This window comes from Aethalodelphis obliquidens, unplaced genomic scaffold, assembly GCF_003676395.1.
Source record: "Aethalodelphis obliquidens isolate GAN/ISIS:26980383/991018 unplaced genomic scaffold, ASM367639v1 scaffold37, whole genome shotgun sequence".
In the NCBI taxonomy this organism is placed as follows: Eukaryota; Metazoa; Chordata; class Mammalia; order Artiodactyla; family Delphinidae; genus Aethalodelphis; species Aethalodelphis obliquidens.
This window is the reverse complement of record NW_020837981.1, coordinates 2,647,336-2,668,862: the sequence shown is the minus strand read 5'-3', so window position 1 is coordinate 2,668,862 and position 21,527 is coordinate 2,647,336. Positions and strand designations below refer to the sequence as shown.

General features: G+C 36.8%; 1 protein-coding gene across 7 annotated transcripts in view; it reads left to right on the top strand.

Annotated features, from left to right (window-relative positions):
• CCSER2 (coiled-coil serine rich protein 2) overlaps nucleotides 1-21,527 on the top strand; it is a 160,173-nt gene that overhangs the window by 52,032 nt on the left and 86,614 nt on the right. For all 7 annotated transcript variants that reach the window (XR_003437841.1, XM_027129689.1, XM_027129690.1 and 4 more), the window contains one exon: nucleotides 16,819-16,909. Coding sequence is in view for 6 of the 7 variants with exons in the window: in XM_027129689.1 (XP_026985490.1) it covers nucleotides 16,819-16,909 (91 nt within the window). In the remaining variant the exon portion in view is untranslated. The remainder of the gene's footprint in view (nucleotides 1-16,818; nucleotides 16,910-21,527) is intronic.

Here is a 21,527-nt window from a genome sequence, read left to right as displayed (position 1 = left end):
TACACTATCAAATGTAAAACAGATAGCTGGTGGGAAGCAGCCACATAGCATAGGGAGATCAGCTTGGTGCTTTGTGTGCACCTAGAGGGGTGGGATAGGGAGGGTGGGAGGGAGACGAAAGAGGGAGGAGATATGGGGATATATGTATAGGTATAGCTGATTCACTTTGTTTTAAAGCAGAAACTAACACACCATTGTAAAGCAATTATACTCCAATAAACATGTTAAAAAAAAAGTATCCTTTACAGACCAAACATTTTAATAAATTCCAACTTAATTTTTTCTTTCACAGATCAAGGTCATGTAGTTTTTCTACTTTGTTTTTCTACTTCAAGAAGTTTTATAGTATTGTATTTTACATTTTGGTCTGTGATCCATATTGAGTTAATTTTTGTGTAACACCTATGTTTGAGTTAATTTTTTTGCATAAACTTTTGTCTAAGAATTCCAGCACTATTTGTTGAGAAGACTATCCTTTCTGCATTAAATTGCTGTTGCTCTTTTGTCAGAATGAGTTGAGTGTATTTGTGTGGGTCTACTTTTGAGCTCTCTGTTCTTTTTTGTTGATCTACATGTCTGTTCTTTTGCCAGTCACATTCTGTCTTGATTACTGTCTTGTTATGTCTTATAGTAAGTCTTGTGTTGTATAATGAAGAATTCAGCTGGCTTTTGTTCCTAGTTTCTGCGTGGGAGCCTCTACATCTTTGGAATTTCCCAAGTGATAGAAGTGTTTTTGTTCACTGTGGGCCCTAATAATTTATGCTAACAGGGCGGCTCAAGGTCAGGGTAGGCCATGCAAGAAAAACCAAACATGTGATTAGAGGGTTGGGGTGTTGAGCCCTCTGCTATTAGTCTGATCTCTGGGGAGCAGGGGGAGTGGGCTGGACATTTAGTTCAGTCATGTGGCCAATGATTCAACCATGCATGCTTTTGTAATGAAACTACAATAAAAACTCTGGACACTGAATCTCAGGTGAACATCCCTAATTAACCATACTCTCTGCATACGTTGCTGATCCGTGTGCCAAGGAGGTGACCTGTTCTGACTCCATGGGGAGAGAACACAGAAGCTTTGCGTTTGTGACCATCCTAAGCTTTGCCCTGTGTGTCTCTTCTTTTGGTTTGTCCTGATTTATTCCATTTTGGCTATAATACAACTTATCATAAAGTATATTGCTTTCCTGAGTTCTGTGAGTTGTTCTAGTGAATAACCTGAGGGAGTCACGGGAACCTCTGCATTTGCAGGCAGTTAGTAGGACATACAGGGCCTGGGAACCCCTGAGCTTTTTTGGCAAGTGATGTCTGAATTAATGTCAGTCTTGTGGAAGACTGTGCCCTTAACCTGTGAAGTTTGTCCTAACTCTGGATCATTAGTGTCAAAAGTCCTTGTAGTTGGTGTCAGAAAAAGTGGAATATGCTAGATAACCCTGCCTCACTGTAGCTTGTGGGAAGAGAAAGGATGAAAGGACTGGGGATGAAGAAATTTTGATTCTTGGATGGCTATCTAGTTACTCATGATATGAAACTGCAGCTGTGCTATGATCCATTACTAAAGGCAAAAGTTGTGGAATAGAATTTAGAAACGGTGGGAGACACAATCCCCAATGAGGTGGCTCACTGGTTACAGAAGGAAATGCAGAATAATAAGCAAACTAAATATATAATGTGTTGGCTATTGTTACTTATAATAGCTAAAGTGAAAGTAATATAGAGTGCTGGGGCTGATCCTGATGCTGGGCCAAGCTTAGATTTCAGTCAGTCTGATCTACCACCAATAACTTTAAAGCCACCCCTAATGAGAGAGATTATTTTAGGACAAAAGGCAGTACTGTTATGAACTCTGGTTACCAGGAAGGTGGTCCAGTTAGGGAGAAGGAAAACCCAAGAAACTACTGAAACCAAGGGTTATAGTGCCAAGGAATAGTCTTATTTTGTGGATCTGTGTCAACTTCCTGAAGAACTTTTAGTAAAATGGATTGCGAGAGTGACTAATTTAGGGGTAGTATCTTTGGTTTTGAATGCTACAGCGTGGAAGAGAATGTTGGGTTGACATAGGACCCACAGCTCACTGTAGAACAATCACAGATGGCTGTCCATAGTAGGTTACCTGAGGGAGTGGGTAGCCTGGTGGACTGGATAAAACTTGCTGTAAAGTCTGTTTATCTGAGAAGAGAGACTGTATTTCTTCTATAAATGCCAAGTGGAACACCACAGATGAAGAGTCTGCGCACTTCATAGCAAGCCATGCTGGATTGACTTGATGCTTTTCATATGAAGGTTATTTATCTACTGAATATGCCCTATAACCAGGTCATGGTAACTCTTGTGATTAAGAGGGCCCCTTTTACATGGGCACCTCATGAAACAATACTGTTGTAAAACCAAGCAGCTGAGAAACGTTATTAGATTTGTTGTCTCAGTTTCCCTTATCGATGTTAAAGATGAAAAAAAAAGTCATTAACAAGAAAAGGGAGGAAAACAGAAGGGGAGAGCTAAGGGATTCGTCCCATCAGGGGTCGATGTTTATGAGAAATATAGTGAATATATTGGACATTGATGAGGTTAAGACAAAGGTGTTAATGCAGCAGTGTTGAAGATTGAGTGTACCAATGGGAGCTAATGCTGGTTCTACAACTTTAAAGGGGCCTGAACAATACCACTGTATTTATCCCAGTTTGGAGGAATTTTAAAAGCTTAAAGGCAAAGGTAAAATTGAGAAACCTGACTTGGAATCACCTGGGACAATGTTCTGGTAGATTAGTGAAAGTGAAGATTGACAGAAGGGATAGGGTCCCTTGGCTCTTAATTCTTCCCCTCTGGGGACCTAAGGCCTTATGTATGTGAGTGGGTAAAATGGTCACCAGGTGTAGAAGAGACCTTTCTGGGACTCCTTGACACAGACCCCCATGTACTTTGGTATCAAAACATGTTGACGAACATGTCTTAACTGGGGCCACTTTAGACTGAGATAAAATAGTAATGCATTGGTTGATGGGATTAAGATGAAAGTTCAAGTGAAAGTTTAAACAGGCTTTATGTGAAGTAGTTGGTCTTCTTAGCTGAATGTTTTACGGAAAAGGATACTATGCCCTATCTAATATTGTGAAGCAAAACTGTTCGGTGAAATTTTAATAGAGGCTACTGTTAGGAATGCAAAGTTGATGGGATTATTGTCCTATGAAGGTCTGAGAATAATATTGTAATTTTCTGTAAGATGTTATGGAAAAACCCGAACAAACTTTTTGGCCAACCCAATAATTCCACCACCAACAATATAATTATTGAAAACAGCTTGAGGATTTTTTTTCTTTCTTTCTTTCTTTTTTTCTATTTGTAATAGTTTTTCTCTGAATGGTTATTCCATGAACTTGATACACAGGTTTGTGTATATTATTTTACTTTTGATTTTTAGGGATTCGTTTAAGCATTATTTACAATAGTAGAATATTGGAAACAACACAAACACCCAAATAACATTCATATTACATAAGAATAGCATATTATAGAGGCTAAGGTAGGAGAAGGAGTATGAAAATACAGATATTTGTTTAAAAGTTTTAAATTAATTTTTTATTACTTCTTTTTTTTAGAAAAAGTAAGCAAATATGAATATATTTACCACCCCTCAGCTTCTAAACATATATATTATGCTTTTGCTATTACAACTAGTTCTTTAATAAATAGCCTTGTCTTTTTGCATTTTGGGGATAGATATATAGAATGGTGATATTGGATCAAAGGTTAAATGTACAAGTAATTTTCTTAGAAATTTGAGCAATATTTTTTAATTTTCAAAAGCTCTTTTTTATTCTTGAGTGAAATTTCATTCAACATAAAATTAACCATTTTAAAGTGAACATTTCAGTGGCATTTTGTATATTTGCAATACTGTGCAACCACTACCTCTGTCTAGTTCCAAAACATTTCATCACCCATAAGTAAAGATTGTACTCACTTAAGTAGTTACTCCCCGTTCACCCCTCCCCAGCCTCTGGAAACCATCAATCTGCTCTCTGTCTGTATGAATTTACCTATTTTGGATATTTCATATGTGGAATTATACAACATGTGACCTTTTGTGCCCAGATCTTTTACTTAGCATAGTGTTTTTGTGGTTCTTCCACATTTTTGTAGCATGTATCAGGAGTCCATTCCTTTTTAAAGCTGAATAATAGTCCATCATATGTACATTCCATTCATCCATTAATGGACATAGGACATATGGGCAGTTTCTACCTTTTTGCTGTTGTGGATAGTGCTGCTATGAACATGCATGTACATGTGTTTGTTTGAGTACCTGCTTTAAATTTTTGAGGTGTATATACCTTGGAGTGAAATTGCTGGATTATGTAGTAATTCTGTGTTTAACTTTTTGAAGAGCTGCTGAACCGTTTTTGTTTTGTTTTTAATTGCAGTTGAATCATTTTACATTCCCAATGTAAAATGTGTAAGTCTTATACAGCAATGTATAAGTCTTCCAGTTTTTCTACATACTTGATGACACTTATTTACTGTCTTTTTTTTTTTTTAATAGTCAACCTACTGGATATTAAGTGATATTCCATTGTGGTTTTGATTTACATTTCCCAAATGAATAATAATGTTGAGCATCTTTTCATGTGCTTGTTGGATATTTGTATATCTTCTTCAGATAAAGTCTATGTAAGTCCTTTGCCCACTTAAAAAATTGGATTTTTTGTGGTTTTATGTATCTTGGATACTAGAGTCTTATTAGATATGATTTGCAAATATTTTCTTTCATTCTGTAGGTTGTCTTTTCACTTTGTTGATAATGTCCTTTGATGCACAAAAGTTTTTAATTTTGATGAATCCAATTTAATTTTTTCTTTTATTACTTCTGCTTTTGATGTCATACCAAAGAATTTATTGCCAAATGCAAAGTCATGAAGATTCAGGGTCTTTTGTGTTTCCACAAAAGATTAGTAGAATTATTTCTTCTAGTTCTATGAAAAACGCCATTGGTATTTTGATAGAAGTTGCATTCAATCTGTAGATTGCCTTGGGTAGTATGATTTTTTTTAACAATATTCTTCCAGTCCGTGAGGACATATATCTTTCCATTCGTTTGTGTCATCTTCAATTTCTTTCATCATTGTCCTACGGTTTTCAGAGTAAAAGTCTTATTCCTATGTATTTTATTCTTTTTGATGCAGTTGTAAATGGGATTTTCTTAATTTCTCTTTCTGATAGTTTGTTGTTAGTGTATAGAAATGCAGCAGATTTCTGTATATTAATTTTATTTCCTGACACTTCAGTGAATTCACTTATTCTGTTTTTTGGTGGTGTCCTTAGAATTTTCTATATATAGTATCATGTCATCTCCAAACAGTGACAGTTTTAGTTCTTACTTTCCATTTATTATTTCTTTTTCTTGTCTGATTGCTGTGTCTAGGACTTCTAATACTATGTTGAATAAAAGTGGCAAGAGTGGGCATCTTTGTCTTGTTCCTGATCTTAGAAGAAATGCTATCAACTTTTCACTACTGAGTATGATATAAGCTTTAGGCTTATCCTATATGGCCTTTATTATATTCTTTCTATACCCACTTTCTGGAGAGTTTTTATCATAAATGGATGTTGAATTTTCTCAAAAGCTTTTGCTGTATCTATTGAGATGACCATATGGTTTTTATTCTTCAATTTGTTAATGTGTTGTATCACACTGATTGATTTGCAGATATTGAACCATCTTTGCATCCCTGGGATAAATCCCACTTGATCAAGGTGTATGATCCCTGTAATGTATTGTTGAATTTGGTTTGCTAGTATTTTGTTGAGGATGTTTTCTTGTATTACTATAAATTTCCTTCCTAGAACTGCTTTTGCTGCATTCCATAGATTTTGGAGCATTGTGTTTCCATTTTCATTTGTCTCCAGTTTTTTTTTTTTCTTTCTTTCTTCTTTGATTTCTTCTGTGATCCAGTGTTTGTTTAGTAGCATATTCTTTAGCTTCCACGTGTTTGTGTCTTTTTCAGTTTTTTTTCTTGTAGTTGATTTTTAGTTGTCATAGTGTTGTGGTGGGAAAAATGCTTGATGTGATTTCAGTTTTCTTAAATTTGAGACTAGTTTTGTGGCCTAGTATGTGATCTATCCTGGAGAATGTGTTATGTGCACTTGAAAAAAATGTGTATTTTGCTCTTTTGGATGGAATATCCAGTAGATAGCTATTAAGTTTAATGAGTCTAACACGTTCTTTAAGGCCAGTGTTTCCTTATTGATTTTCTGTCTGGATGATCTGTCTGTTGATGCAAGTGGGGTTTTAAAGTCTTCTCCTATTATTGTGTTACTGTCAATTTCTCCTTCTGTGTTTGTTAATACTTGTTTTATGTATTTAGGAGTTTTTCTCTTAAATTGTTATACTTTCACCTCCAGAATTTTTACTTTTCATTCCTTTATGTTTTATATCTTCACTGATATTCTGTACTTGGTTAAATATACTTTGCCTGAGGTTTGAGCATATTTAAGATAGTTGATTTAAAGCCTTTGTCTATTAAGTTCAGTGCTTGGGCTTCCTCAGGGATCATTTCTGTTAATTTTTGTTTTTTTTTTCTGTGACTGGATGATACTTTCTTTGCAGGTCCCTAAGGTTTTGTTGAAAACTAGTCATTTTAAATATTTTAATATAGCAACACTGGAAATCATATCCTTCATCTTTCTTAGGGTTTGTTTTTGTTACTTTTTTAGGCTATAGCTGTTTTTTTAAAAAAAATTTATTATTTATTTATTTATTTATTTTTAGTTGTGCTGGGTCTTAGTTGCAGCATGCAGGATCTTTGTTGTGGTATGCGGACTCTTAGTTGCGGCATGTGGGCTTCTTAGTTGCGGAATGTGAACTCTTAGTTGCAGCATGCATATGGGATTTAGTTCTCCAACCAGGGATTGAATGCAGGCCCCCTGCATTGGGAGCATGGAGTCTTACCCACTGGACTACCAGGGAAGTGCCCCCTTTTTTTTTTTTTTAGTGAATTTTCTAAATTATTTTTCCAAAGCCTCTCTTTTCATGTGTGGTCTATGAAGTGTGTGTTATTTTAGCTTGTGTTTATTTAGTGTTTTATGCAGAGATTTCCTTGAGTGCCAGATGGCAAATAAAAAGAAAGAAAAGAGGGCTTCCCTGGTGGCGCAGTGGTTGAGAGTCCGCCTGCCGATGCAGGTTCGTGTCCTGGTCAGGGAAGATCCCACATGCCGCGGAGCAGCTGGGCCTGTGAGCCATGGCCGCTGAGCTTGCGCGTCCAGAACCTGTGCTCCGCAACGGGAGAGGTCACAACAGTGAGAGGCCTGCGTACAGTGAAAAAAAAAAGAAAGAAAGAAAGAAAGAAAAGCAAAAAAGAGGGAGAGAGGAAGAGGAAGGGAATAAGGGAAAGAAGAAGAGAAAGAGGCAGAGAAAGAACAAAGAATTAAAAGGAAGGAGAATTAAAAGATCTTACAGTCAAAATTAAAAAAAAAAACCCATTCAGTGTCTCTGTCTGCATATTGGCTCTGTGTTGGGCCACTCCTTCAATCTTTAGCCTGACCATTTACAGTTCTACCTTAGCCTTCACTTGCTACTTTTTCTGGGCCTAGAGATCAGCCAGAGGTGAAAGCTTTGGGCTTTCTTAGGTCTTTACTGAGAATACATTCTGCCCTGGGCATTTTTGTGGCTTTCTAAATTTCCAACATACATGGCACTTTTGAATTACCTAATTTCCCAAAGAAATTCTCTCCCCAGCCTTTTTTCTCAGTCTTTTAGTATTCTGTTATATCAACTATAATCTTTTGCCCCAGGGTGATTGTGGATTGTTTGACTTACAGTAGTTTTTGAGCAGTGCCCACAGCTTTTCTGCCTGAGTGAATTCCAAGTTGGGCAAAACAAAGAAAAGCACTTTGTGTTAGTTATTCATGTAACCCCAGACAGGTTAGAGCGGACAAACACGGTATTTCATGAATAAGTTTGCCACTGTGCCCTTTGGAACCAGGTAGCAGAGTCCCACACTGGGAACAAGGTCTACTTTAAAGTCTGCAGTCAAGCTGGGGAGGGGCATATGGGAAGGGCTGGTCTCAATGATAATTGGAATGCAAATTGTTACAGCAATTCTGGGAAATGGTTTAGCAGTTTCTTATGAAGTTAAACATAAACTCACTATATCACCGAACAGTCCTACTCACTTGAGTATTTACTCTAGAGAAATGAAATCCTATATTCACACAAAAACCTGTACATGAATGTTCGTAGTAGCTTTATTTATAATAACTAAAAACTGGAAAAACCAGTTTACTTCAGTGAGTAAATGGACACACAAACTGTTACATCCATTTAGTGGAATGCTATTCACTAGTAAAAAGTAATGAGTTACTGATATATTCAATGATTTAGATTAATCATAAAGGCATTCTGCCGAGTGAAATAAGCCAGTCCCAAAAGGTTACGTAATGTATGATTGCAGTTATGACATTCTTAAAAAACACAGCTGTAGTGATGGAGAACAGATCATTGTCTGCTAGGGGTGATGGGTGGGAGAGGGTGTAATTAAAACTGGATAGTACAAGGAAGTTTCTTTGGGTGAAGAAATTATGTGTCCTGATTATATTGGTGATTACACAAACTTATATGTGTTTTAAAATTCATAAACTGTATGCCAAAAGAAAAAATTAATTTTACTGCATGGTGATGAATACAAACTTGTGATGAAGTCCTTTATTTGCCAGAAACATTTAGGCTTTCTTCAGTGTATTACTGAAGGAGAAACTCGTTAAGGAAGCACTGGCCCACCATCTCATAGTTCACTCTTTTTGAATGGAAAAGCATTCTCAGAGACCAAGGAAGTTCTGTGGCACTTCTGCTCATATGTGTTTAGTCAGGGTTTTAATTCCAATGAGATTTGTGGGAAGCCTCTGGAAGCCAGACAGTATACAGATTTATGTTTTCATTGTCATACTCCCAGCTAATGGCTGTGCTAGATTGTCTCCCAGGTATATGTGGATGTTGGCTCCCAACAAATGCAGGCTTGCCAGTGAGAGGAAGAGCCTGCCACCATCACAAACATGGAAGAGAAACACTTTGCCATGTTAAGCAGTCTCCATGCTTATATGGCTTCCTTTCTTCCTATAATAATGCATTTCCTAGACTGTACAAATGACAGATTTCTACACTAGTGAAGAAAAATTATAATAATTTTTTTCTTATCTCTTTGCCTGAATCCTTTCTGAAAGGTCTAATAATATCTCTGATACTACTCTTCTCAAAATCTGATATTGGAGAAACAGAGACCTTCTATGGGAATGTGGGAAAAACTGTCTAAGACAGATATTAGAATCCAGTCTTCTCAGTCAGCATTGTGTCTCTTGTCAAACTCATTATTCAACAACTTTCAGTTGTCATCTATGTGGTAGTGACTCCCACACCTCAACTCCACTCCCCTGTATATTTAATTGTCTGGTGGACATGTCTTCTTGAAGATGCAGCAGGCATGTCAAAACTGTCAGGTTCTAATATTATTTATTAATTTTTTAATCTCCTATCACATCTGGTCATCCTTTTTTAGTACTTTATTTCAGTGAATGGGAATCACCCACCTGTTTCTAAATCCAGGAACCAAGGAGTCATTCATGGCTCTTTCTTTACTTCTTAGTTAACTTTGGTTCTTTAGATCCTAACTCCTCAGTGTATCTTATAATTGCTATTCTTTCATTGTCACTGACACTAATTAATATCAGGCTGCTGTCATATGCCACATGGATTCTGCAGTAGCTACAAAACTGCTTTTTTTCCCCCATTTAAATCCATTGTCTACACTGTAACCAGAATAATGTTTCTTTAATGTAGACCTCAATTTGTCACTTCTTAAAACTCAACAGTCATATCCCTGTCATTGAGATACAGTCCAAACTCCTTAACATGGCTGAAATAGTTTTTCATGATGTAGATATATTTCTGTCCCTTCCCCTTACACTCTGTTTGAGTGTTGTCTTAGTTCTAGCTACTGTAACAAAATACTGTAGGCTGTGTGGCTTGAACAGAGACATTTATTTTTTACGGTTTTGGAGTCTAGAAGTCCTAGATCAAGGTGTTGGCAGATTCAGTTCCTAGTGAAGGCCCTCTTCACCTTTTAACAGAATCCTCACATGGTGGGGAGAGAGATTGTGTGCTCTGGTCTCTTTTGCTTCCTCTAAGGACACTAATCCCATGATTGGGTCCCCACCATCATGACCTTGTCTAAACCTAATTATCTCCCAAAGGCCATATTTCCAAATATCCTCATATTGAGGGTTAGAGCTTCAACATATGAATTTTGGGGGGATGCACACACAAACATTCAGTCCATAACAAGTGTTAATGAGCTACTTGAAGTTATTTGAATAGAGCAGATCAGCATACTATGTCCCGTAAGCGAAATTTGACCAACCACCTGTTTTTTTCACAGCCTGAAAACTAAGAATGTTTTTTACACTTCCAGAGGTTACACTTTAAATGGTTATATAAGTACCTACATAATATACTTGATTTTCTCTGTAGACTTGCAAAATCTAAAATACTTTTCACCTTTTAAAAAAGTTTCTGCCAACGTTTGGAATAGATTATGCTTTTTGCTTCCTTGCCCTTACCATACTGTTTATGCAGAATATAGTCTCCTCTTCCACGTTCTAGAGGCTGAATTTGTTGTTTCTTAGGTTGTCTTGACTTGACTTTGTTTTATTTAAAACAATTTTATTTTATTTTATTTAAAAAATTTTTAAATTGTTAAATTTTTTGAACATCTTTATTGGAGTATAATTGCTTTACAATGGTGTGTTAGTTTCTGCTTTATAACAAAGTGAAACAGCTATACCTATACATATATCCCCATATCTCCTCCCTCTTGCGTCTCCCTCCCACCCTCCCTATCCCACCCCTCTAGGTGGTCACAAAGCAAGGAGCTTATCTCCCTGTGCAATGTGGCTGCTTCCCACTAGCTATTTTACATTTGATAGTGTATATATGTCCATGCCACTCTCTCACTTCGTCCCAGCTTACCCTTCCCCCTCCCCATGTCCTCAAGTCCATTCTCTGCATCTGTGTCTTTATTCCTGTCATGTCCCTAGGTTCATCAGAACCTTTTTTTTTTTTTTTAAGATTCCATATATATGTGTTAGCATACGCTATTTGTTTTTCTCTGACTTCCCTTTCTATGACAGACTCTAGGTCCATCCACCTCACTACAAATAACTCAATTTAATTTCTTTTTATGGCTGAGTAATATTCTGTTGTATATATGTGCCACACCTTTATCCATTCATCTGTCAATGGACACTTAGGTTGCTTCCATGTCCTGGCTATTGTAAATAGAGCTGCAGTGAACATTGTGGTGCATGACTCTTTTTGAATTATGGTTTTCTCAGGGTATATGCCCAGTAGTGGGATTGCTGGGTCATATGGTAGATCTATTTGTAGTTTTTTAAGGAACCTCCATACTGTTCTCCATAGTGGCTGTATCAATTTACATTCCCACCAATAGTGCAAGAGGGTTCCCTTTTCTCTACACCCTCTCTAGCATTTATTGTTTGCAGATTTTTTGATGATGGCCATTCTGACTGGTGTGAGATGATACCTCATTGTAGTTTTGATTTGCGTTTCTCTAATGATCAGTGATGTTGAGCATCCTTTCATGTGTTTGTTGGCAATCTGTATATCTTCTTTGGAGAAATGTTTATTTAGGTCTTCTGCCCATTTTTTGATTGGGTTGTTTGTTTTTTTGGTATTGAGCCGCATGAGCTGCTTGTAAATTTTGGAGATTAATCCTTTGTCAGTTGCTTCATTTGCAAATATTTTTTCCCATTCTGAGGGTTGTCTTTTGGCCTTGTTTATGTTTTCCTTTGTTGTGCAAAAGCTTTTAAGTTTCATTAGGTCCCATTTGTTTATTTTTGTTTTTATTTCCATTTCTCTAGGAGGTGGGTTAAAAAGGATCTTGTTGTGATTTATGTCATGGAGTGTTCTGCCAATGTTTTCCTCTAAGAGTTTTATAGTATCTGGCATTACATTTAGGTCTTTAATCCATTTTGAATTTATTTTTGTGTATGGTGTTAGGGAGTGTTCTAATTTCATTCTTTTACATGTAGCTGTCCGGTTTTCCCAGCACCACTTATTGAAGAGGCTGTCTTTTCTCCATTGTATATTCTTGCCTCCTTTGTCAAAAATAAGGTGACCATATGTGTGTGGGTTTATCTCTGGTCTTTCTGTCCTGTTCCATTGATCTATATTTCTGTTTTTGTGCCAGTACCATACTGTCTTGCTTACTTTAGCTTTGTAATATAGTCTGAAGACTGGGAGCCTGATTCCTCCAGCTCCGTTTTTCTTTCTCAAGATTGCTTTGGGTAGTTGGGGTCTTTTGTGTTTCCATACAAATTGTGAAATTTTTTGTTCTAGTTTTATGAAAAATGCCATTGGTAGTGTGATAGGGATTGCACTGAATCTGTAGATTGCTTTGGGTAGTATAGTCATTTTCACAATGTTGATTCTTCCAATTCAAGAACATGGTATATCTCTCTATCTATTTGTATCATCTTTAATTTCTTTTATCAGTATCTTACCGTTTTTTGCATACAGGTCTTTTGTCCCTTTAGGTAGGTTTATTCTTAGGTATTTTATTCTTTTTGTTGCAATTGAATTTGTTTTAGATTGACTCTGATTTGCCAAGATATATATCCATGTGATATACCCTCATGGCACCTGGGAATACCATACTGTGAAGGAATTTTCTGTTTGAGGGGAGACAAGTAAATACGGAGGGTTGTTGTGACTTTGTTAAATTAACATTTGTTAAGTAGAGCCCCAAGGTGTTGTTTGGTGAGCCCCAATTCAACAAAAGACCACAAGGGAAATAGAAATAGAGAAGTTTATTACTCTCAGGTCCTGGAGGAAGTACATGGCATGCCTGCAGGGGCCATATGGGAAAACGTGGCATGCCTCGAGGAGCCATACAAGGGCAAACAGAGTGGCAGGAACCTGGGGCACATGCTTTTATTATTAGGGTCCATGGCTGGAGTGCTTTTAGGTTCTTGGGCTAAGGCTTGATTGGGCAGTTCAAACCAAGAAGTGCAGGGTTTTGGTAAGCTCAGCAGCGGTCTTATCTAAGGTTTCACAAGGGGCAGTCCCTGGGGGGCAGGGGAGACTGTTGCTCACAAGGGCTGCTGGAGAAGTCCTGTTAGGAATTTACATTTGCTTATGACTCTGGAACTGTTATCTAGGGCAGGCCCCTGCAGACTTCTTGGTCACACAAAATGGATGCCAGGGCAGCAATATCATTGAGTAGTTTAGCAAACTCTCAAGATAGGGATTGTCTTTTTACATGAATATATCATGTACCCAGAATTATGCCTTGCATATATTGGTTTTCATATGTGTTGAATTTTTGATGGTGTGTCTTGTGGTTGCCACATGGAGGCAGGATCAACTGCCCTCCCCCCAGATTTGTTCAGTGTCGAGAAAGATGGTGCCACACATGTAGCAAGAGAATGTGAAAACATTTATTATTCACATAGTGAGACTTTCTGGGAACACCAGGACAGACACCCAAACTAGTCCAGAATGGCTCGAGTGAAGAGGGGAGAGGCAGGTGGCTCTGGTTATTATTGTGGTTAGGGGATGGGCTGGGTTGAGGATTCCCACATGCAGGCTAGACTTGTGTGGTTTGAACTTCCCTGCTGTTGCTAAGGGAGGTTCACTGTTTTAAGTGTGAAGTTTTGCTTATTATAAAAGCAGTATGTTCTTATTACAAAATCAAAAAAAGTATAGCAAGTCAAAATCAAAAGGAATACAAAGAACATAAGTGCATGTTGTCTCACATAGTGGAAAATAATAACAATTCTTTGGTTTATCACCATTCAGACATTTAAATGTATTTTACAGCATTAAAGATGAAGTCATATTGTACATATATAATTGCTTCCCTGCCCACCATTTTACAGAGCATCTTTCCATGTGTCTAGATAAATTTCTGAAATATCATATATAATGATTTATTGATGAGTGTTAACTTGAAGCGTAAATGTGGATGGTTTTCCCTTTCTGTAACTATTGCTAACTGTGTCCCCCTTACTTTTCCATTGAGCCTTAGTAACTTCTCAAAGTGATACAATTTTTTGACCACTTTTGAATTCATTAGAACAGGCTCATTCCCATTCCCTAAGACTATGTTTTTAAATCTTTGTTATAAAATGAAACCTACAGAAAACCCTACAAAACATATGTAGAGTTTAATTAGTTATTAAAAGTTGAACACCTTTTTGGCAGTGGTGACAGTGCTCCTTTTGCTGACTGGTGCTTCTCAGCAAGCCCTACTTTGGACTTAGAAAATGAGGTTCTATTGCCTTTGATTCTTTGCTGTGTCTTTAGTTGTCAGATTTGGCCTGGGGTGCCCAACATCATCTTGTTTCACACATATTCATACAAATAGCCAAATGTTTTTAATTGAAGATATGATTTTAGGAGTAAAATTATATAAGTTATAATACTTACTGCAGAAAATGAGAAAATACAGGTACTCTAATCAAAAAAAAAAAAAGAAGAAAAAGAAAAATCTCAGAATCCTAAAATAGTTAACCTGTGTTTTGGTTTTCTTCTAAGTTTTTTTCCAATGCATATTATACAATTTTTTTAATAAAATGGATAATTCTGTATATGCTGTTTTAGAGACGTGATTTTTTTTTTTCCAGTTAACATGTAGGCCTTTTCAGTGGAAGAAATGTATCTTTTATTTTAAGATGAAAAACATCTTGTGTTCATACTGATACTTCCCACTTATACTCAGGAACATAGCATAGAATTTTTACTTAATTTCATTGTTTTTTACATCTTTATTTTCTTTTTCCTGAGATGAGAATCCATTTTTCAGCAAATACCAATATACACAAGTCTCAGAATAACACCACCATTATTACCATCTGTAATGTGATTACTGAAAATAGTTTGAGGATTTTTTTCCCCCACTTGAAGTAGTTTCTCTCTGAGTGTTATACCATCAACCTGATATACAGATTCATTTATTTCAATTTAATGTTGACATATAGGGATTTGTTGAAACATTATTTGTAAGAGCAAAAGATTGGAAACAAACTAGTCCGTATTTTTCCCCAATTAACATCTTTCTATGTCTGTAAATATATTTTTATTACCTTTTTTTAAGAACAACATCATATTCTGTTGTATGACTATATCGTACTTCCTGTTTAACCATTTTTCTGTTGTTGGACATTTAGCTCATTTCTACTTGTTTTGCCATTCTGTCCAATGCTACAATAGCCACACTTATACATATATTTTTTGCATTTGTCTGTTTCTAAGGGATAAATTATTAGGAGGGAAGACTTTGCCTTTTTCAAAAAGGTTTTAGCTAAATTTTAACAAATTGGCCATCAGATGGTTTGTATGGATACTAGATTCCTCTAAATCATGATAAATCCACATTGGTGTGGTAGCATTCTTTCCTACATTGTATTTATTGGCCGTTTATTTTCTATTTATTTTGTGAATTGTCCATTATGGCCTTTGGCAGTTTTTTTTTTCCATATTCATTTTTTTCCTTGATTTTTTTTTAGGAAGACTGTTTTAAGAACAGCAAATATTTCATAATGGAAAGAGGTTCTGTGAAATAACTTTTTCTTATGCCAAGGTTAAATAATTATGCAGCTTTTTTGTTCATTTTAAATAATAACAATTATTCCAATTACTCTTAGTTCTCAGTGGATCCTGGAAGGAAGGCCCAACACAAAATTGAAAAGATTTGTGTGGAATATCCAATACAGGAAACACGTCTAATTTTATTCATATTATCTGTAATAAAGTAGATATTCCCCTTCTGTGAGTGTTTTTCAAGGTCATAATCTCTCAGTCCCATTTAAAGGTTTGTGAATTTGTGATCTTTTTACTTGTATATACTAAGGCAAGATTTTGCAGTATTAGATCAGTTTTTGGACTGGAGGGATTCACTAGTGGGCTATAGGTCAAACTGAGTTCATTACCTTAAACTTAGTTTTTGTTTATTTAGTTATTTAGACTTCAGAATAAGAGTCTTCTAAAGCAAAACAGTACTTTTCTAAGGATAGATAATAGCTAACAAGATTGCAAATAGAACCCAGGAGGGACTGCTTATAACCAATTTGAGTAGTCCAGTCCTACTGTAGAGAAAGAACAAATTAAGATAAACCAAGGAAGCAGTAGTGGTGCTGAAAGTAGTAGTAGCATCGGTGTTTGGCTCAGGAAAGGAAATGTAATAATGACATCATTAAAGACTCACTTCATTAATTTACGTAAGTAGTCAGATCCCTAGAGATAATAAAATACCACCTCCCACACCAAATATGAATACATCCTGTGAGATTGTTTACCATTTTTGATTATTCATGTTATTAGGGAAGTTGTTAAAAGCGTGGACTCGGGAGATTGACCTCCTGTTGTTCACATTCTGTTTTGGCCAGGGATTTAGATTTTCTGTGCATTAGTTTCATCATGTATAATATGGAGATTATACTAGTCACTAAATCATAGTGAAGACTGAAGAAATCAATATCTGTGAAGTGCTTAGAACAATATCTTGCAGATAGTGAGCACTGTGTAAGTTTTTAAAAATACAAATAAAAATTACTGGTGGGGAAGAAGACTAGGAAAAGGATGTTACAAATAGCTTAACCAAGTAAACCAGTTGAATCTATTTTTTTTTTAAATTTTATCTTTAAAATCTATTCTTAACCACACAAACATTGAGTAAAATAAGATTCTCATATAGTGATGTTTGAAAATAATGACTACACTGAGCTAGGTTATAGCATTTTTTCTGCTTTTGTTTACAGGATATTCTGAATAATCTTGAATCATGTGACCTTGAGGATGATGACCTTATGCTTGATGTGGATCTGCCTGAGGATGCACCTCTTGAGAATGGTAGGGGGGACAATATTGAACCTTCAGAAGTATATAGTTGAGCTACTTGACTACATCCAATTTGGTATTTGTTATTTACAGACTTCCTTATCTCTATGGTGGTAGCCTTTTCAGGCTGAGAATTTATCATAAGTGATGTTAAACAGGTTCTTTTGCAAAATTATTTAAATGTTTAAAACCTGACTTTGTAGGTCTTACGTATAACTTTGTATGATCCAATAAGATTGTATACCTATATCCTAAAGTATCTGGTAGATAGGATTTGTCCTTTTTTCCCTTTGTCTTATCCAATTTTTTATTCCTTTATCTCATTTTGATTTTAAGAAAACATAAATTTAGAGAAAAAGAGATATCATTTGACTTGTAAAACAGCAGCAAAAACCATTAAGTTAATAAATACTTTTAAAAAATCAATTCTGGGAAAATGGTGACCTGAATGAATCATTCTATCCTTTTTACTCTCAAATCTGGTCTGTCTTCGTCTCTGGATCCCAGTAACTGCTGGAGTGGGGCTTTAGATAATCCATGTGCAAGAGGGGCCTGGGTGCTCTTGCCCCCGTTGCCATAGCATTTGAAGGATTTTCTGTCTTAAAGACTTGTCAGGAACCAGAGACCAGCCTAGGAATCCTCTGGGGCAAGGGTTGAAATGAGGATCCTCCTGGAAGAAGAATCTTAGAGAGCTGTGGATTCCCTGTTAGTCAACATTTGCCAGGTTTCTTAGGCCTTCCAGGGGCCAGGGATGAACTAAAAAGGGTAGTGAAGTCCTTTTTATACATGTTGCTAGAAAAATGCAAGGATATTTCAGAGAGCGTGGTTCGTTGTTCTAGTGCTTCATCGAGGTACAAGGAGCCTGCTTGCTGTTCACTTTTGTCTTATGGTCAGGGTTTTTTGCTTGTTTTTTCTTTTCCCCTGCTGCCAGGATGCTGTATAATAATCACTCTTAGAATCTCAGTGGCTTTCAAAATAAACATTTATTTTTCTCATTCATGGATCTTTGTATTAGCTGGGATAGCTCAGACTGTGGGACTGAGTTCAGGTCTACTCCTTGCTTCTTCATTTTGAAACCAGGACTCCTTGGAGCAGGTTGTGCTCATGGCAGATGGCAGAAGGACAATAGGGTGCGGAGAAGCATGCATATAGTATCTCTTAAAGTCTTCACTTAGAACCAGCACACTGGTATTCTACCCACATTCTGTTGGCCAAAGCAAGTTACATGGCCAACCCTAAGAGCAGTGCGACTTGGAAGTATACTCTATTCACAGTGCAAATCTCTGCAGCAGAGGACATTGGATGTATAAGTCTATTGAAGGACAGAGTGTAGAGCTGAGAACAGTATCTACTCTACCACAGGGGTAGAGACTGTTGCATCTTCTTGTGGTTCTGCTGTCACTTGGGATACTCTAGCAATCAGTGCTGAGTTCTAGTCAACTGAGAAAGAAAAACCACAGCCAGTACCCAGGAAGAGGAACAGGGAAAACAGCAGAACTCCCGGGATTAGAGTGGCCGAAAGAGATGATAATGAGAGCACTTAGATTCAATTGCAGCACAATACTTTCTGGAGCTTATTATAAAAGAAGATTTCCCAACAAAACAGTTCAATCGATGACAGAAAGCATAGTTGAAATCTGAATTAGTGGCCTGGAAGATCAAGTGGAAAAGTATTTTAGAACACAGAAGAAAAACATAAACCATTAATGATTATAAGGGAAAAAATAATGAGACTTTATGATCCAGGAGATTTAATGTGAAGTTTTAAGGGCTGGTAGTGAGGAATGAAGGATTTACCTTCATGGAATAAATTATCTAATGCATTTTACTTTGACAGAACTATAACAACTTATCTTTGGAAACCTTAGCTAAACCAGGAAGTAGAGAGATGGCATTGGTCTTAGAGCCTGCCTCATCTTTAGAGCACAACAAAAAGTTATCCATATAGTAGGTAAAAGTAGAATCACAAGGCAATTTAAAGTTTCTGAGGTCTTGGCTGGGGACTTGTGAAAAGTAGGAGGGAACTCCTGAGGTATAACATCTCACATATATTATAGATTTTCCTAGGAGAAGGCAAACAAGTATTGATTATTTTGAGCTAATTGAACACGGAAGAAAGCAGAACCTGGATCTAAAATATGTAGCCTTCAGAGGCACCAAAGATAAAACAGTATTTAGATTTGGTACTACTGGGAAGGAGGGAATGACTATTCTCTTTATAGGTCTGAGGTCCTGAATGACTATACCCACTGCTGCTGAGTTTTTTTATTGGCAGGATAGGAATGTTACAAGGATTGGTACAAGGTTTAAGGGGTCTTCTAATATACTTAGACTATTGGTTTTAGTTGCCTTTAGCTTCTGGTTTTTGAAGCTACTGTGCAAATTTGGGTAGAGTTTTGGATGGATCACTCTGGATTTTATGGGTTCAGCCCCACTAATTCTGCCAGTATCAGTGGAATTTTTGTCAACAAGAAGACTGGCACCTTGTTGAGATCTTTAGTTTGGGTTTGATTTGGACACAAGTTTGCTGTGACTTTATTATGAATAGGGAAGTCATCTGGGATTTCAAGGAAGAGGCCATGAAGAGAATATTTATCTGGCAATTGCATTTGTGAACCTATTAAGGTAGCATATGTGGTAGCACAGACAAGGAAAGAATGTTTGTTGGTCAAATGTTTCTTGGACAGTTATGGGCTAGGACTTGGGAACTGTCTGAGTTATTGGAGATAGCTACACTGGGTGGTTTAGTGACACTGAGGGGGAGGTTATATAATAGTCACAGGGTTTAAAGTTGATATTATAGTGCCTATATCAATAATATATTTTCAGGGTTGTCCTTTACTGTTTAGAAAATTTTAGCTTTGAGTTTAAGGGTAAAACCTGAAATTGGGTGCTTGATTTTTCCTTCAGAACACTTTGACTAATCGTCCACTTATTTTTTCTCTTTTATTTCTTAGGCAATGCAAGACAGTTTTTCAGTGCCCTGCTATTTATCTATAAGTGTATCAAGAGACTCCTTTCTCCAGTGTTTAATTTACTGGGGTGGAGGCATCTCGTTATATGTGAAGGACATCATTTTATTCTGAGTCTTATTCTGCTTTTTTCTAAGTCTCTTTCCAAGCACTGGAAGTCTGGCAAGGGAGGAGGGAGACGAGGTCACATCTCTTTCAGAATCTATTCCTGAATGCTATCTGATGGTGTTAGTCTATCTGTGAAATCTCTAGTGGATTTATTCTTCCTTTGCTTACAGAACTGAATCAGAGCCCAGTCTACGTTCACAGGAAATACTTTGTTGACAGCCTCTGAAAGTCCTTTTCTAACTTCTGATTTCCTCTGCAATTGATGGAGTTCAGGACACACGACCCCAGAATATGGCACCTTGGCATATTGAATATTTTAAGCTGAAGGAGTTTAAGAAAATGGCAGAAGCAGAAAAATCACTCTGATTTCCTCCCCCTCTTGCCCATCTTCCCTGAAACAGGTCATAAAACCGTCATGTGAGGGGCACCTTCCCCATACCTAGAGGAAAGGAGCATCCTTATCTCTGAAGACAAAGTTAGACTAAGAAGATCCTAACAAACAGGCCTTGCTAAAGTTTCCCCCAGTTTACCACACTTAGACTCCTTAACCTGTCACATTCCTCCTTGACTGTCTACTCTTCATCAAGTCTAGCATAAAAATATACAGGTCTAACTGTTTCTTTGGGTCTTCATTTTCTCATGAAGGCTCCCATGTCACATATTAAATAAATTTGTATGCTTTTCTCCCATTAATCTATCTTATCAGTTTTATTTTCAGGCCCTAAGAGAGTTGAGAAAATCTTTCCTCCTCTACTACACAGTCGTGGGTTCTTCAGTCAACTTTAGGTTTTTCACACTGTGCTTTTTCTATTCTGTTTTTATGCACCTAGATTTCCTTCTAATGTATGAACTAATTGGTATAAATCTGGAGGCCCTGGATTATCAATTGCTAAAAGTATTCTAAATTCTTCTGGAAATTTCTCCCAGTCTTGTTTAGACCTTAGAAAGTCTGTAGCTATGGCTCTCAGCTCAGGATGAGACCAGATCCAAGTCAACCTTAAGGGAATTTTCCGTCTTCTGAAGGAGGGTTAAGAGGTATAGAGTTTTTTAGGTTTCTGGTCAGCTTGAGGGGTAGGGAAAGAGGTTAAAGGGAGAGATGGGGTGGAGGGAAATTGAATATAGAATGAGGGAAGAGGAATAAAAGGAAAAAGGACTTTAGATTTGAGTAGCAATTTGGGAGGATCTAAAAAGAGAGACCATTTTCTTTTATATTTTTCTTTTACCTTGGTGAGGGAATCTCTTAAGGAAATTTTGGAATCTGAATTTCTTTTAGCGGACCAGTGGGTATTTGAGCTTTGCTTGCTTTTTGTTCTAAAGTGTCTCTCATATAAACAGTTTGGTTATACCAAAGGCATAGTTGTATTGTTTTATTCTCTTGCTCAGAAACTTCTAATGGCCACTCATTGCCTACAGATTAAAGCCTAGCATTTGGCACATTCATAGCATCATCCTTAGGTTTATGAAATTTCCATAGTGTACATTTTCTTAGGTGTGATCTTTCTTCCACTCGTTCTGTTTTAAACTTTTCTCTGTTGAAAAAGATATCTTTC